Raw genomic sequence first — 16,889 nt, forward strand, 5'->3', positions numbered from 1 at the left:
AATGATGTGTTTGTAGGGTGGATCATCTGTGACCTACAGTGAGAAGAGGATGGGGTTTGTCCTCCCTGTCACCTCGTTACCATGGTGACGAAACAAATTAGGCTGGTTTCCCATCATTTTCATTCCATATATATCAAGCCAGTCTCTCTCTCTCTCTCTCTCTCTCTCTCTCTCTCTCTCTCTCTCTCTCTCTCTCTCTCTCTCTCACTCTCTCTCTCATTTAATTCAGTTCAGTTAAGTGTGCTCTACTGACATGATTATTACAGATGGTTGAGTATAGATTTGAGTATGAACTTTCTGAAATCGGTCTAAAGTAGACTTCCTGTAAACATTCAGTTAAGTGCAGCAATGTCTTGACAGTGTTGCTCTTGCTCAGTGTGCACACTTTGCGCTCTGTTGGGAACCAGCATTTCATATCGGCCCATCTTGATGTCCAGCCTATATGTAATTTTTGGTCATTTTGGTAATTGTTCCATTTGTTGAGTGTTTGGACATCTCTTAAGAGTACGCAACAGGTTATGGAAGACAACTGATGTAGTAGTAAATGCAGTTGTAAAGGGAAATTTGATTGATTTATTATTATGGCTTTATGTTTTATGTATTTTAGAATAGATTCAAACAAGGTCAATGTCACAGCAAGGTCAAACATAGTTTTTCTTCAATAGCTTCATTCATGATGAAGTATATTTTAAGGGTATTTCAGGCATATAAATTAGTAACAAGCATGACCAGACTTGTTGGCGGTGACTGGGATTGTCACTGAAGAACACTGAACTCATTGTCATGTTCATGAAACCAGTTTGAGATGACTTGCTTTGTGACATGGTGCATTATCATGCGAGAAGTAGACATTAGAAGATGGGTAAATTGTGGTCATGAATGGATGCACATGCTCAGCAGCAATGCTCAAAGTTTGACTGTTCACTTGCTGCCTAATATTTACCACCCCTTGAAAGGTATCATTGTAATGAGATAATCAATGTTATTCACGTCACCTGTAAGTGGTTTTAATGTTATGGCTGATTGGTGTATATTGCCTGTAATATCTTAATCCTTATGCTAGATATCTTAATATTTGAAGATTACTGATCATGCAAATTCAGATCTTATTTTTTTCCTCGTTTGGACTTTCACAGTCTGCCCCTTAAACCATATTTTGCAACCAAAATATTTCTACTGGAGAAAAAAAGCACTAACTACCGATAAATATTAATCTTCTGAAACCACTGTGTTTTTCTAATGGTGAACCCTCATAACCCTCCTAAACAAACCCTGTGTGTTTGCGTAGTAATAATTGTGCTCATGAGAAATGAGAGTGAGTACTTATTAAAGTTAAACTGCTTTAGGGTCGACACGTTTTGTTTATTTTTATAGATCACAAATGTTCAACCTTACAACTTGTAGCCCAACTGACCTATAATAAAAGCTCATGTGGCCTAAAACAAGTTGCAATCATTAAAATTCTATTATAGTTGTAACATGGGAATTGACATTGATAGTCAGATGAAACACACTGGACAATTTACAATACAGCTTCACAGATCTCGCATTGCTCAGGGAAGGTGTATGCAAAAAATGGTACAGGCCTCTAAAGGCCAGACACTGCCAGATCACACCATCACCCTTTTCTCATCAAAAGATTCCTCTGCACTAAAAATTAAAGGCATAAACTACTCTCAAACAGTGGTCATTAGAAAGCCAGGAAACACTGCAGAAAGTTTCAGCAGGTTACATCATCTTCTGATGCCTTCAAAATGACACTTAGTTTACCTAGAGGGTTAAGGCAAGTCCGTTTGATCTGATGTTTTCCTTTCTGCATTCTCACATACAAAATCCATATCAGATGTTCCAGAATGATTCTCTGTAGAGATGTTATATATCCTCTGAAAGCCTGTCTTTTACACATATGGGAGCTCTTTGTTCCTCTTCCACATTTGTCCTCATCTCTCACTTTCCCCCTTCACATTTTGCACTCTGAGGTCTTCTCTCATTCATGGACTCTTGGGTTGTTTTTGGAGTTGACTGATTTACTGTGAAATTCCACCAATCTCTCTCTTCTAGCCTCCCTCAGACCTTTCTCCACTAGCATGCTGTGCCTTTTCCCCCATCACTGCACAAAGAGAATTGTTTCAGGCTTTAGGGTTGAATTTGGTCCCTCTGTCCCTCTATGCACCCTAATTCTTTAGCTTTTAGCATTTCAGGATTTGCTCTGGACTTACAGATAAGTGGATCAAACCATAAGCTGCTTTGCACTAGGCAGTGAGTGTGTGCGAGTATGTACTGTTGTGTCTGTATGTGCTACATATGATTTTTAGAACTTTGTAACCCACTTATATCATCTACACATCATGACAACGGTTACATCACTGCAACCAGGAAGTGTAAGGCTGACGCATATGTCCGACACTGTGTGTTTGTGTGTGTGTGTGTGTGTGTGTGTGTGTGTATGCCTGGTGTGTTGAAGAAGTCATTGCATCATGTATCATAACCCTCTAGTGGGACTGAATCATCTTTCTGTTATCTTATTTATCCATGTCAGAGCTGAGACACTGTGTGTTTAAGAAGTAAAGAGAGAGACAGAGAGTGTCAGTCTGTGCATGTATTCATCTAGTGGGATTCTTTTGTGATCCTCAGTGCTTTTTCAGCTCTGCTTGTGAATATGTACATGTATATGAGCAGCTGCTGTATCTGTCTACTCTCTCTGCCTGTTCACAGCTGGAGGTCTGTAATCTGTATACCACTTCCTACTTTAAAACTTTCCTCCTTCATCTCCCACCACATCTCCATATGTCACTTATAATTCCGTTATACAGCTCTAAACGGCATGCCCAGCTGAAAGCATTTCTCCTTAAAAGGGCAATTAAGTTCATTTAAATGCACGTGCTTACTTAACACTACCATAGCAAATATATCTTACAGATTAGGTATGGTGTTTGATGTGTCTAAAGTATCCTAGATTCTACAATGGATTTGTCTCTCTTTAAAGCAAGCACAGAGTTTCACTTCTCTTAGCAGATGGAGATTTCTTGTACTAACAACAGAAATGGGGGTGCTCTTGTGTATATTTTGCAGAATAGCCCTTCTTAAATACGTCTGAAAATGAACCCAGACATTCCCATAATTAGTATGGTTTTAGTTCTTGTTTGATTAGATTATATTGGAAGTACTAAGCAAATGGGACAGCTTTAGCATGTCATTGGGCCATTACCGTTATTCCTCTTACCACAGAAATTTGCCAGTGATTACAATGTTAATTTATTAATGAATGATGTCACATTTTGAAGCACTTACAATTAAATGTAATGTTATGGAACATCTGTGAGACAAGTTAGTTCCTGTAAACACTTGATTACATTGATTAGGCAGAACATTAAACCACTTGCCGAATATTGTGTAGGTCCCCCTTGTGCTGCTAAAAACAGCTTTGACTCATCAAGGCATGGACTCCACAAGACCTCTGAAGATGTACTGTGGTATCTGGCACCAAGATGTTAGCAGCAGATCCTTTAAGTCCTGTAAGTTGTGAGTTGCTGCCTCTATGGATTGGACGTGTTTGTCCAGCTCGATTGGATTGAGATCTGGAGAATTTGGAGGCTAAGTTAACACTTTATCATGTTCCTCAAACCATTCCTGAACAATTTTTGCAGTGTTGCAGGGTGCATTCTCCTGCTGAAAGAGGCCACTGCCATTAGGGAATACCATTGCTATGAAGGGGTGTACTTGTTCTTGTAGGTTTCCCAGAACATTGCCCAGAGCATCACACTGCCTCTGCCAGCTTGCCTTTTCCCAATAGTGCAGTTGAGGTCATACCTTTACATACTCCTTACAGAATCTGCAAAATGTGAATAATTTAAAATAATAATAATAAGACGGATTATAAAAATTGCATTTTGTTTTTTATTTAGTGGTGCCTTGAATAAGTTATTTCACATAACTGATGTCTACTTATAGGCCACAAGACAAGACAATAACTGAATTTACACAAATGAGCCAGTTCAAAAGTTTACATATGCTTGGTTCTTAATACTGTGTTGTTACCTGGATAATCAACAACTGTATTTATGGTTTGTGATAGTTGTTCACGAGTCCCTTGTTTCTCCTGAGCAGTTAAACTGCCCACTGTTCTTCAGTAAAATCCTCCAGGTCCTGTACATTCTTTGCTTTTCCCGCTTCTTCTGCAAATTTGACCCCCTTTTCTACAGTGGCTATATGATGTCGAGATCCATATTTTCACACTGAGGACAACTGAGAGACTCATACACAACTATTACAAACGGTGCAAACATTCACTGAAGTTCAAGAAGGCCTTGGGCGCCCATGACCCTGTCGCCTTGTCAGTGGTTGTCATTCCTTGGACCACATTTGGTAGGTACTAACCACTGTATACTGGGAACACCCCACAAGACCTGCCATTTAGGGGATGCTCTGTCGTAATTCAGTGTTATTCACATCACCTGTCAGTTGTTTTAATATTATGGCTTTTCGAGATATGGCAGCTGTAAACAGTTGTTCGCTCACCAGCCTCTTGTTTTTTCTCTCTGTTGAAGTTACTGAGAAACCAGAAAGCATTAAACCCACTGTGCTGAATGAAGACTGTCCAATGGTGGAAGACTTACTGACTGTTACAAATAGCTGTCTCCCAACCAAAAGCTTTTCAATATGACTGACTATATTTTATTCTTTGTTAAAATATCAACACATAGTTTTAATCATTTTGTTATTAGTCTTAGATTATGTGGAGGGTCTGCTGTACAAGTCCCTGTGAATGAGCTTTAACTATGGAAATGATGACGTAAAGTATTAGAACGAGCACAATAATACAGTATAAACTTAGCCAAAACTATTGTCAGACCTGCTGTTATAGAAAATGAATCCACACCTTCAGATTTGAGAATTCAACAGTGCTGTAGGATAATGTATATTACTGCCTTGTCAGTATATATGTAATGGAACAAAGGCTACACAGTTAATTAAGTGTCAAAGTGAATGGATGTATAACACAAATAAGTTTTTCAATTCTTTGAGTTTACAGTAACAGGTAACTTGCAGCATTCGTCCAAAAAGTATGAATTGTTTGAATAAGCCTTTAATGACAATTGTATACAGTATGCAGATGATGGGAATACTGGTCACACTTTGTAAACATGATTAAATATAATATTCATTCATTCAGTGATCCATCTTCTTAAAACCTGGCCAACATAAAGTGGTTACTGAGGATCCTGTAATGAGTGAATAATGTTCTTAAATATGCATTGAAGTGTCTGTTACATGGTGGCCTGCTGTGTGCTAGAGGGACACAAGTGTGATGATCCATATTTAATGTGAAAATGATCTACTCCTTCTCACCTGGCAACAGATGTTTTGTTGTGACTCATGCAAACAGGAGAATCCTATCTCGGGTGTGTGTGTGTTTATTGTCTTCTCTTCTAATTAAGATAGAATTTCTCCTCTTCCTCCTTTGTGTTTTGGTTGCATCACACTCCGATATATCACTCGCCCTAAAAATCTCAATCTAAAATTGTGACTGCTTCTAACCAGCTTCTGCCTTTCATGTTTTTCCACTGTTAATCAGAAAAGGATGTTTTCCTTATGGACTTTAGATCTTTACAATCTTAGACATCTTTGTAGCAAGCTTTTCATTCTTGTTTTTTCCTTTTGTCTTTTCCCCCTGCTGCTGAAACTAACCCTGTCTCTGACATAGACTGGCATTATGATGGTAAGGTGTTACTCATTCTCTTTATCACATTATTTTTCCTCTTCTGTTGCCTTTCATGATCTTGTCTCTCCCCTAGCAGTCCTGCAAAGTATGTATCGTTAAGCTAAAAACTGCAGAGCATAAACTTAAAATGGGAATCACCTATGGACTTTTATCTGACCGGATGAAATGAAGCCTGGGACTCACATTCTCTAGCATTCTTTAGCGGATGCTTCTTTGGCAGACACTTCTCATGGATTAATGAATGTGATTAAGAAAAATAAAATGTTTACATTAAAAGTCATATCATAATTGCATTGTTTAATTGCTTGATTATATTTGTATTTGTATATGTACTATATGGCCAAAAGTATGTGGAAACCTGACCATCACAACTAGATTTGCTTGCTGAACATCCTTTTCTAAACCAATATTGGAGTTGGTTCCCTCCTTTGCTATTATAACACTTCACTCTTCTGGGAAGTCCTTCCCCTAGACTTTGGAACATGTTTCTGGCGATTTGTCCATTCTGCCACAAGAGCATTAGAGAGGTTGGGCACTGATGTTGGACAAGAAGGCCTGGTGTGCAGTCAGTGTTCCAGTTCATCGCAAACACGCTCAGTTGGTTGAGGTCAGGGCTCTGTGCAAGTACTCAAGTTCTTCCTCACCAACATCGGCAAATCATGTCTTAATGGAGCTCGCTTTGTGCACAGGGGCATTATCATGCTGGAACATGTTTGGGCCCTTTAGTTCCAGTGAAGGGAAATATTAATGTTACAGCATAGATGACATTCTTGACAATTGTGTGCTTCTAACTTTGTGAGAACAGTTTGAGGAGGAATATGAGTGTGATGGTCAGGTGTCCACATACTTTTGACCATATAGTGTATCATTCAACCATTAGTTACAGTTTCATCACTATGTGAAAAACACACCACATCTTGTATAAAATTTGAATAGTAAATGAGAGTGATTTCAATTCTGACTGTGAATCCTTTCTTTTCACACAGAGTGTAAGCTGTATCGAACTGGACCCCCTGCCACTATTGTTACTATTGATGAAGAGAGTCCAAATGGTATGTATTTCCACTTTCTTTGCTTCCATTACGTTATGCAACTGCTCGTTACCTTCAAATCATGCTGATTTTACATTGGCATTCGGTTTGTTTAAATTGGTAGTCCTGATAAATATGTAAATTTGTCATTGGTCATTAAGTAAATACAGTCAGGTTCATTAATATTTGGACAAAGTTATTGTTATTTTCATTGTCTATATAGAAGTTGAAATTGAACAATACATATGAGAGTTTCATCTTTAATTTGAGGGTATTTATATCCAATTCGGGTGAATGGTGTAGGAATTAAAGCAAGCAGATTTAGCTGTCTAGAGTTGATTTCAAGTATGGCATTTGCATTTAGAATGTCACTGCAAGTGAAACAAGCCATTAATAAGCTTAAACATCAAAACAAACATCGGAAACATAGCAAACCACTAAGGGGTGAATGACAAGAGTTTTTTCCATGATAAGGAAAAACCCCTTGGACAGATCAAGAATACCCTCTAGGAGGGTGTAAATATTTGTAGAAAGTGAACACATCATGGGACAATTTTGGTACAAGCTTTTTGGACTATAGTGTAGTAAAATATATATACAGGTGCATCTCAGAAAATTAGAATACTGTGGAAAAATTTTTTTTTTTCTGTAATTTAATTCAAATATTTTGAGATACTGTATTTTGATTTCCATGAGCTGTAAGCTGTAATCATCAAGATTAAAAGAAAAAAAATGCTTGAATATTTCACTTTATGTGTAATGAATCTAGAATATATGAAAGTTCCATTTTTTGAATGAAATTACGGAAAAAATGGACTTTTCCAAAATATTCAAATTTGTTTTAGATGCACCTGTAGAATTTTGAAAGCCCTTGAATGTCAGCTTGTAGTAGAAATCAATTGGTCTGATGTTCATTCCAGCCTGATTTTCTGCTGAAACGTTGAACTTGAATTGAACCAGCTAAATGTACAGACTTTGACAAATATATCAATAACTTCACAAACTTCACTGCTATATTAGCTATCATTGCGGAGAGGTCATAATCTGAGAGTGTAGCAACTTGTTGTGTTTGTCACTCTGGCCCTGTGTGATGATTGGCAGTGTGTATGTGTGAGAGGATTGAGTGTGTGTTCTCGCTAAGATTGCAGATGGTGTTTTGTTGTTGCGAAAGCACACTGGGGCCCATTAACACATAAAGCGTCTCTGAGTAGGCAGTGCTACACTGCATAATACACTCATAATGCCTGCCAGTACAGCACCTGAACCCAGCCATGCATTTGACACCACTGTCTTTTTGTTGCCCTGTGACAGATTCTGGCTACAGCATGCAACGCTTCGTGCACATATTTCATTTTCCATTCTTGGAGGTATATCAGTCACCTCTGGGTAGCAGGCTTAAAGTAAAACAACACTGCTGGCACTGGAAGGCTTCGATAAAAGTGAACAACTGACTGCTGAGAGATGTATTGTTGGGGCACATGAGTTTAATGAGTTTGATTTGCTCAGTCTGGATTACTTTGTTTGTTTCTCTGAGTTTTGCTTTCGAATTTGAACAGGTTTTAGCACTCTTTTGGTTCAAAGGAAATAAGCAATAACACATGTTCGCTTCCTGCTCCAATTCTTCACCTAACATTTTTTGGCATTGCTACTTTTGTGCATATATATATATATATATATATATATATATATATATATATATATATGTATGTATGTATGTATGTATATGTGTGTGTCTTAATTCCACCTTGGTTTGGAAAGACAGTATTTATTGAAATGGAGAGCAGGTGCATGGTGAGTGCATCCATGTAGGTTTTAGTTCAGTGAATCGTGTTCATGCAGTGCTCTGGGGCTCCTAGATAAGTACAGCTAAAGACTAAGTATTGCCCTACAGGTGAGCTTCCATAGGGAATTCTGCAAATGAAAGAAGAGATGGTCATTAGTTCAAGTTCAAGTCTTTTTTCAGTATTCATTGCCACTGTCATCTTGGTTTTGCTGGCTGTGCTTTCTCCTTGGATGAACCACCATCTAGAGAGGCTTATGTTAAAAATCCTCCATCTGTTTGCGATTCTAGCCAGCTTTCGTTTGACTGCATGTGCTGTTAGTTGAATGCATGTAGACGGATTATTCATTGTAGATCTTGACAAAGTGTAGTATATTGGGAGTTGGTGTCTCTCACAGAGCCCAGCTCTCTGAATGTACATCTTCTGGATATGTAGTGACTTAGCAGTGATGGGGAATGTTCATTAGCTAAAAGGTTGCAGGTGCCAGATAGGGGTTTATAGGCGGGGTCTAGTATTGCCATAGCCTGCTTGATTTGGTGAAGCAAGTCTTGGGGCAATGCAGGTGTATTGGCATTCAGTAGCTCTATCTGAAATGCTTGTTCAGCTGTTAATAACCAGCCTTCAACTCTGTTTCAGACCATCTCAACTTTGCCTATACATGATTTTAGTTTAATTGTTGGTTGTGGTTTGAGATGATGTCTGCTGAATTTGTCCAGCATTCTGGTTATGTGGTAAACCTGGGGCACCTCATTTATCCACCACAGGCTATATACATTTGGGTACCAGATGCTCTAAATTGTTAGTATCACTCAACAGTCATAAACATTAAACATTAATTTAGCCAAAAATATATGTAGATGCTTAGGAAAAAGCTTTTATCTATAGACTTTTTTTCTGATGTTTGGTCATCAAAACATGCTGCTTTTATTATGCTTGCCATATCTGTCAAATTGAGATCTTCTTCCACAATGTTTCCTATAAAGTGCACTTTTAATAACACACTCCTGAAATTATCTACAGAGCTGTGCCTTATTTTGTTTAGCTTTGTTCCTTTTTAAATCAAGTGTCTTATAAATGGTGAAACCGTTTTATTAGCCAAGATAATCTTATGCGTTTTATGTTTTTCTAGCTGATGGAGCAACATAGAAAGTTCTCTTTTTTCATTGCAGTCACTAATGCAGAGACAGAGGCGGATGCACGTGCAGATTTAAAGTTTAATAAGTGTTCAAACAAAACACAAAAGACACTAAGCATACAGGGACAAGGAAAACAAATAAACCAATACCTAGGAAACAGCAGAGCATAACGTGACAACCCGAGACAAACAAAGCCAGACCCCGAGTGCTGTAAAAACTGTGACTTAAATAGAGACAGGTGCTCTTTAACTGGGATAAGAGTCTTTAACTGGGATAAGTCCGGATACCCAGACCAGAGGTTCTTAAATTGTCTCAAAGTCCACTGGCGTGTCATCTCTCGCAGAGCCATAACAAGGACGCTTGCCATGTTTCCTGGGGTACAGATGCGGAACAGTCTTTCGTACTGCAGGGAGATGACACGATCTCTCTGGCCTGGCTTGGGTGCTGAGCGATTGCCAATTCGCAACCAGCGGGGGAACGAAGCTCAAGGTGGATCCCGAGGGGGGAGTGACGTGAACCACGGAGCTAGAGGGGGAAGCAACGCTCTCTGCGAGGTTAGAGGGAGGAGCAAAGTTCTCTGCGAGGTCAGAGGGAGGAGCAAAGTTGTCTGTAAGGTCAGAGGGAGGAGCAAAGTTGTCTGCGAGGTCAGAGGGAGGAGTGGCGCTCTCCGTGTAGCAGGAGGAGGGAGGCGACAACCTCAGCCAAACAGGAAGGCGATGTCTGAAGAAGAGCCTGGTGTAGTGATGTATGGTGCGGAGCAGGAAGGCCGAGCGGCATCCTCAGCTGCACATCTAGGCTGAGCGGCATCCTCAGACGAGCAAGGAGGCTGAGTGAGATCCACAGTAGGGGAGGGAGGGAAGGAGGGTGGGGCAAGAACATACACCTAACCTCCAGCCATTCTTCTGTGGCCCTGATCCAACAATGTGTCCTGAAACAAACAAACAGAGCGCACACCATGACAACATTAGACAAAACAAAGCCAGACGCCGAGTGCTGTACAAACCGAGACTTAAATGCACACAGGTGCTCGTTAACAGAATGAGAGTCAGGTGTGGGTGGCCATGTAACCGTGATGTAGAGGTGCAATGGCTGCTGGGAATTGAAGGCCCGAATTCCCTCTGGAGATTCATAAAAAATTGCAGTGGAACTGTTTCTTATGGAATCATTATTTCACATTAAGGACTCTATAGTATTCATATTAAAACCTATATTGACTCTAGCTGGTGATAACATATGACCTTTTTTGATAAATCTTGAACTTTGGTCTTGTGTGAATGAACACAGACAGCTAATGGCTTAACTTTTGTGGTTTGTGGTTTGCCCTCTATGGCTGAGCATCACTGTTCCAGCTGGTTGAAGCTGCTTTTAAGGCAAAAGGTAATTTAGAGTTGCTAGCTAAAGTTTATGCAAATAGTTTTCTAAGTAATGATAATGTTAGCTAAGTTGCATGGTGATTACTCAGTTTATTATTATTTTATTTTGTGAGGGTGAGCTGCTACAAAACCACAACATCATCAACTGTTCATTCATCAGTGTGGAAGTGAAGGGTGTGTGTTTTTCATGTTGATAACTCGTGTTACTATAGCAGAGTTTAGATTGTAGCATTTATTTACTGGGTCTCAGGAACACGTTTTGCTGATCTGCCATGGCCATCCCATAGAATGGTTTGCACTTATATAGCGCTTTTATCTAAAGTGCTTTACACTGTGTCTCATTCACCCATTCACACACACACACACACACACACACCAATGGTAGCGGAGTTAAGGCGCTAAGTTGCCATCGGGAGCAACTTGGGGTTCAGTGTCTTGCCCAAGGACACTTCGGCATGTGGAGTCATGTGGGCTGGGAATCGAACCACCAACCCTACGATTAGTGGACAACCCGCTCTACCACCTGAGCCACAGCCACCCATCTGTTGGAAATATTTTCATTTTTAGTCAGTAGTTACTTGGTGTGCAGGAAGAAACTATTTGAATTTTCAAAGGTATTTTTCAGATAATATTGGAATATTCAAACTATCCAAACATGCACACAAAATATTGTATGTCACAAAACATTAAGCCTTTATATGTCTGTGCATGGATCTACTGTGTGACGTTGAAACTCATTAGTATTTAAACATTCCACATTTAATTCTTCACGAAGTGGTAAGTTACTTACAGAATGTTTAACTAGCTAAGTTAACAGTCTCCTTATTTTTTGGCTGAATACAGATGAGCAACAAATTTTCCTGCCAATGGTTAAGCCATCATTTTCCTATGAGTCAGGTCCTGCATTGCATGTTATGCCTTGAAGCTGTAATTAAAGTTTAATCAAACACAAATTTGACCCTGCATGGGGTGAAACATTTCTCTTTGTTTCACAAAAAATTGAAAGATTTGCACATTTGCCTTGACACAGAGCTAAAATACCACATGGCAATATGTTAGACGTGAGACCGATACTCTGACATGGTCCTGTGCCTTTTTTTGTCATAAATTTTGAAAAAAAAAAAAACAATCTAAATTTAAGAAGAAAAAAGGCACAGGACCATGTCAGGGTCTCACTTCTCAAAACGGAATCTGAAGCAGTAAATTGCTTTCAAATCATTTACATCTGCAGGTAACCACATAGCTCCGCGGTGATTGAGCACTTTCCTGCAACTGTGTTATGCACTCAACTCTTGTGATTTCTATTGAATATTTCTCCTAAACGCCCAATTTACTACTCGATTTCTTAAGATTTTAAAACTGAATATTCAAATAGGAACTTATCCCTAGTACACAGTATTCATCACTGATGCTGGCACAGGCATTGCTAGCTCTCCATGTTGATGAGGAGCTATCAGATAAGCTGATGAGAAATAGCCACTGAGCCATGTTGGAGGGAGGGGTTGCCATGGCAACCGTAGCTGATTAAAAGTGCCTTAAGTAAAGGCCAGATCACGTTCCTCGGGCTGGCACAGGGGGAGTGCACATCGAAATCCTGCAGTAGTAGACAAAATAGAAGATTGTTTTTTGTTGTTTTGGGACCAGTACATAAGCAGAAAGTTACAAGTGTTCATTTGAAGGTTGAAGACAAGAGCAGAGAGGTGCAGAGGGATGTGGCAGAGGGTCACAAGAGTGTGGCATCAGCATCCCACAAAATCCATCTTAAATACCCTTCTTACAAAAACGAACTCATAAAGGCATTATTCAATACTACTGCCTCCTACACATGCAGGCAAAATGGGCAGGAATATATATATATATATATATATATATATATATATACATTATTAGTATCATGATAAATGTTTAAGCGATACACTTTTCTGAGGTATCGTTGGTATGATGAGGTATTTTTTTAACGTTTTTAATAATTACAAATTAAGTAGTACTGAACGAAGGCCGTTGATTTGACTTAATATTTAAAAAAAAACAAACATCTTTGTCTTTGTAGGCTTTAAAGAAAGCCTTTTTTTGTTTATTTTACTACTTTTTTGTAGACAGTTTGTTAGCTGAATTATATATTGTGTTGCTGATCGTGTATTGTAGAAATGTCCTATCATAGAAAAGTATTGTGATATGATATTTTTGTCATATTGCCCAGCCCTAGAATCAAAGGTTTGTGAATTATAAAGGGAGGAAACACATCAAATTTGTCCCACCACCTCACTCCAACTAAAACACTGACCACTGTGTGCTGATGTGACTTGTGGCCAAAAAGATAGCGTTGAATGTTACTATTTTCATATCTTCATATATAGTTACCACAAAAAATACCATGAAATATCGTGATATAGTTTACTCTATATCACCCATCCCTAGTATGCATGAATGCACAGTGTGACACTTTAAATGTGTTTCGGCAGGTACATTCTGACATCAAATCATTCCATCCTGTACTTTAACTTAATTTCACAACCTCACAAGGCAATGAGTTACACATGCCATGTTACACATGCCACAGTCAGCTGCTGAGCTGACTGTCTACTTACTGTACCCCACACAGTTAGTCAGATGAATAAAGATGAGGAGCAACAAAATCGCTTTGCACTGGCTATTCGTTTTCCTGCAGAGAGGCAGAGAGCAGTTCTGCTTTGCATTTCACACCTTGCAGCTGTAATTAAAGTTTAATAATACACACATTTGACCCCATTTGCTGGTTACCATTAAAAAAATTTAAAATAAATAAATAAATTATATATATATATATATATATATATATATATATATATATATATATATATATATATATATATATACATATATACATATATATATCACCATCTAATATAGTGGATTTTGTAATGTATTCACAATGTATAATAAATATATTTTGCAACATACAGATTGTTTCCACTTTCCATATATGGGAGAATGGGTACATTATGTATATATTATGGTTTATACGGTTTATACGGGTAAATAGATTGATAGATAGTACTATATCTTACTCTGCACTGCAAAAGCATTGAAGATTTTCCCATTGTCTGGGCTATTTATGCATTTCATGAAAGATTTCAATGCAAAATAGAGAAAAACATTATGAGATCATGCATATCATCTTCTTTCCAGGTGTAACCAGTAGATAGACGAGGCAGCAAAGCAAATCAGGTACATTCTGTTATCTGTTCAGTTATTACTGAACACAGGAATGTTGTCCTAATCATTTCCTTATCACAGTCATTATTTTGTAATTGATGATTTTTTTTAAAATGGGAAGCAGGAATCTGATATACAATATTCTATACAGTTGCAATCAAAATTATTCAACCCTCATTGCAAATCAGGTTTATTGTCAAAATTTACTGACTTTCAGCTGACTGCAATGAACAAACCAAACAAATGCAAGTAAAATAGTTCAACACATCGAATGCTTCAAGTGGTTTCCCCAAATTCAACTGAAAATGCAACTTATAATGATTTCTCCAATTTCAAAATTATTCAACCACCTGAATAGAAATGAATGAATAAAAACAGCACAAATATGCAAAACAGGTGTTGTCTCAAGCACACCTGATGCAACTAATCTATTAATTGCACCAGGTGTGCTTGAGCTTCATTAGTTGTACCAGATGTGCTTGAGCTGGAACACAAGAAATGCCTGAACTGGCTAGGGGTAGAGAATATATGAAATACCTGGGCAGGGCAGAAAAAGGAAGCTATCAATGGCTGCAAACAGATTTCTGAGAAGGCAGGTTGTGAAAACCCTTGAGTGACTGCAAGAGACCTGCAGCAAGACTTGGTGCTCAAAATCATATAAATAAGCCACAGCAGTTTTGGGATTCTGTTCTGTGGAGAGATGAAACAAAACTAGAACTTTTCTGCATGATGGATCGGCGGTATGTCTGGAGGAGGAACAACACTCTGTCCACAGTCAAGCATGGAGGTGGCTCGGTGATGCTCTGGGGCTGCTTTGCATCCTCTGGCACTGGAAATCTGCAGCGTGTGGAGGGCAAGATGGATTCATTGAAATATCAGGAAATCCTCAGAGGAAACGTCATGCTGTCTGTGAAGAAGCTGAAGCTTGCGCGTCATTGGACCTTCCAACAGGACAATGATCCAAGCATACCTCAAATTCCACCAAGGCATGGTTGTAGAAGAAGTCCTGGAAGATTCTACAGGGCCATCACAATCACGTGACTTGAAACCCATAGAAAATCTCTGGTGGGATTTGAAGACGGTGGTTGCAGCACGCAAACCCAAGAATATTACTGAACTGGAGGCCACTGCTCATGAGGAATGGACTAAGATTCCTCAGGAATGCTGCCAGAAGCTGGTGTCTGGCTATGCATCTCATTTGCAGCAGGTCATAACAGCAAAAGTTCTACTGAAGTGTTAAAGATGCTTGCCCTGAAGGGGTTGAATAATAAGTTGCATTTTCAGTTGAATTTGGGGAACCACTTGAAGCATCCGTTGTGTTGAATTTCAATTGCTTTCATTTGATTTGTTTGAATTGCTTTCAATTTTTTTTTTCAATTGCTTTCGTTTGATTTGTTTGAATTTGTTTGAATTTTGACAATAAATCTCTTTTGCAATAGGGGTTGAATAATTTTGATTACAACTGTACATACAGTGTACAGTACAGTGGGGTCCAAAGGTCTGATACCACCAGTAAAAATGCTGTTATTTTGCATTCTTTCTAATTTAATGTAGCACGATAACAGAATTTTGACTTCAATACCGATACGATATCGATAAGTGTAGTATCACAATTCTCAATACCAGAACCATACTTTGGCAAAAGTCCTTCCATTGTCTGTACATGAAATATTTACTGGATTGAACACAAGCACAATCTAACAGGCATGTCATACTTCCTGTCTAATATGCACTTTTTGTCCACTTTATTAGGAACACCTGCATATTCATGCAGTTATCTAATCAACCAATCATGTGTCAGCAGCACAATGCATAAAATCATGAAGATCAAACATCAAACATCAGAATGATGAAAAAGTGTGATCTCTGTGACTTTGATTGTGGCATGGCTATTAGTACCAGATGGGCTGCTTTAAGTATTTCAGAAACTTTTGATCTCCTGGGAATTTCACACAGAGCAGTCTCTAGAGTTTACATAGAATGATGCGAAAAACAAAAAACATTGAATTTAAATACTGATCTACAAATAATGCAGAATATTCAATATTAAATAGTAATGTTCTTTACTTATTTACATTTTTTAGTGAAAGTCTAAAATGTTTTTTTTTTTTTTTTTTTTTTTTATTTATTTAGTTATTTTTACAAAAGCCAGCTTTTTAATGTAGTATCAGATTTTGGACCCCACTGTATATTTTAAAATATAGAGTAAGTATAATGCATATTATTTTCCAGTATATATTTCCACAATATATTTTTGTTCCACAAGGACCTCAGGAAAATCAGGATGAACAGGTGTGCAAAAAGTTTTGTCAGATATTTATCCACTCTTCATATTCTACATATACTACATATTCTACATTCACTGTGTGTCAGGTGCTGCTTGAGGCACATTCAGTACCCTCTCTGAACTGTATACGCCTGCCAAACACCAGAGGAAGAATGCTCATCCCTAACAGAATTAGAATGAGATCTAATCTGGCTTTATCTTTACTAGAAAAAAAAATCTAAATCATTATGACTCAGAGCATGTCAGAGAGCATGTAGCATGCCCCAAATCTTTTACAATATTTATCAGGGTAGTGCCTTCAACTCTCTTTCTCTTGTGCTCTCCTGAGTAAGATGGCTCATGTGTATATTTTCAGATTCAGATC

At 38.4% G+C, this 16,889-nt stretch overlaps 1 protein-coding gene across 2 annotated transcripts in view; it reads left to right on the forward strand.

Annotated features, from left to right (window-relative positions):
- Window positions 1–16,889, forward strand: part of pcdh15a (protocadherin-related 15a) — a 216,012-nt gene that overhangs the window by 40,947 nt on the left and 158,176 nt on the right. For both annotated transcript variants that reach the window (XM_053679710.1, XM_017464981.3), the window contains exon 3: window positions 6,709–6,774. In XM_053679710.1, the coding sequence (XP_053535685.1) occupies window positions 6,709–6,774 (66 nt within the window). The remainder of the gene's footprint in view (window positions 1–6,708; window positions 6,775–16,889) is intronic.

Source organism: Ictalurus punctatus, chromosome 3 (genome assembly GCF_001660625.3).
Source record: "Ictalurus punctatus breed USDA103 chromosome 3, Coco_2.0, whole genome shotgun sequence".
NCBI lineage: Eukaryota > Metazoa > Chordata > Actinopteri > Siluriformes > Ictaluridae > Ictalurus > Ictalurus punctatus.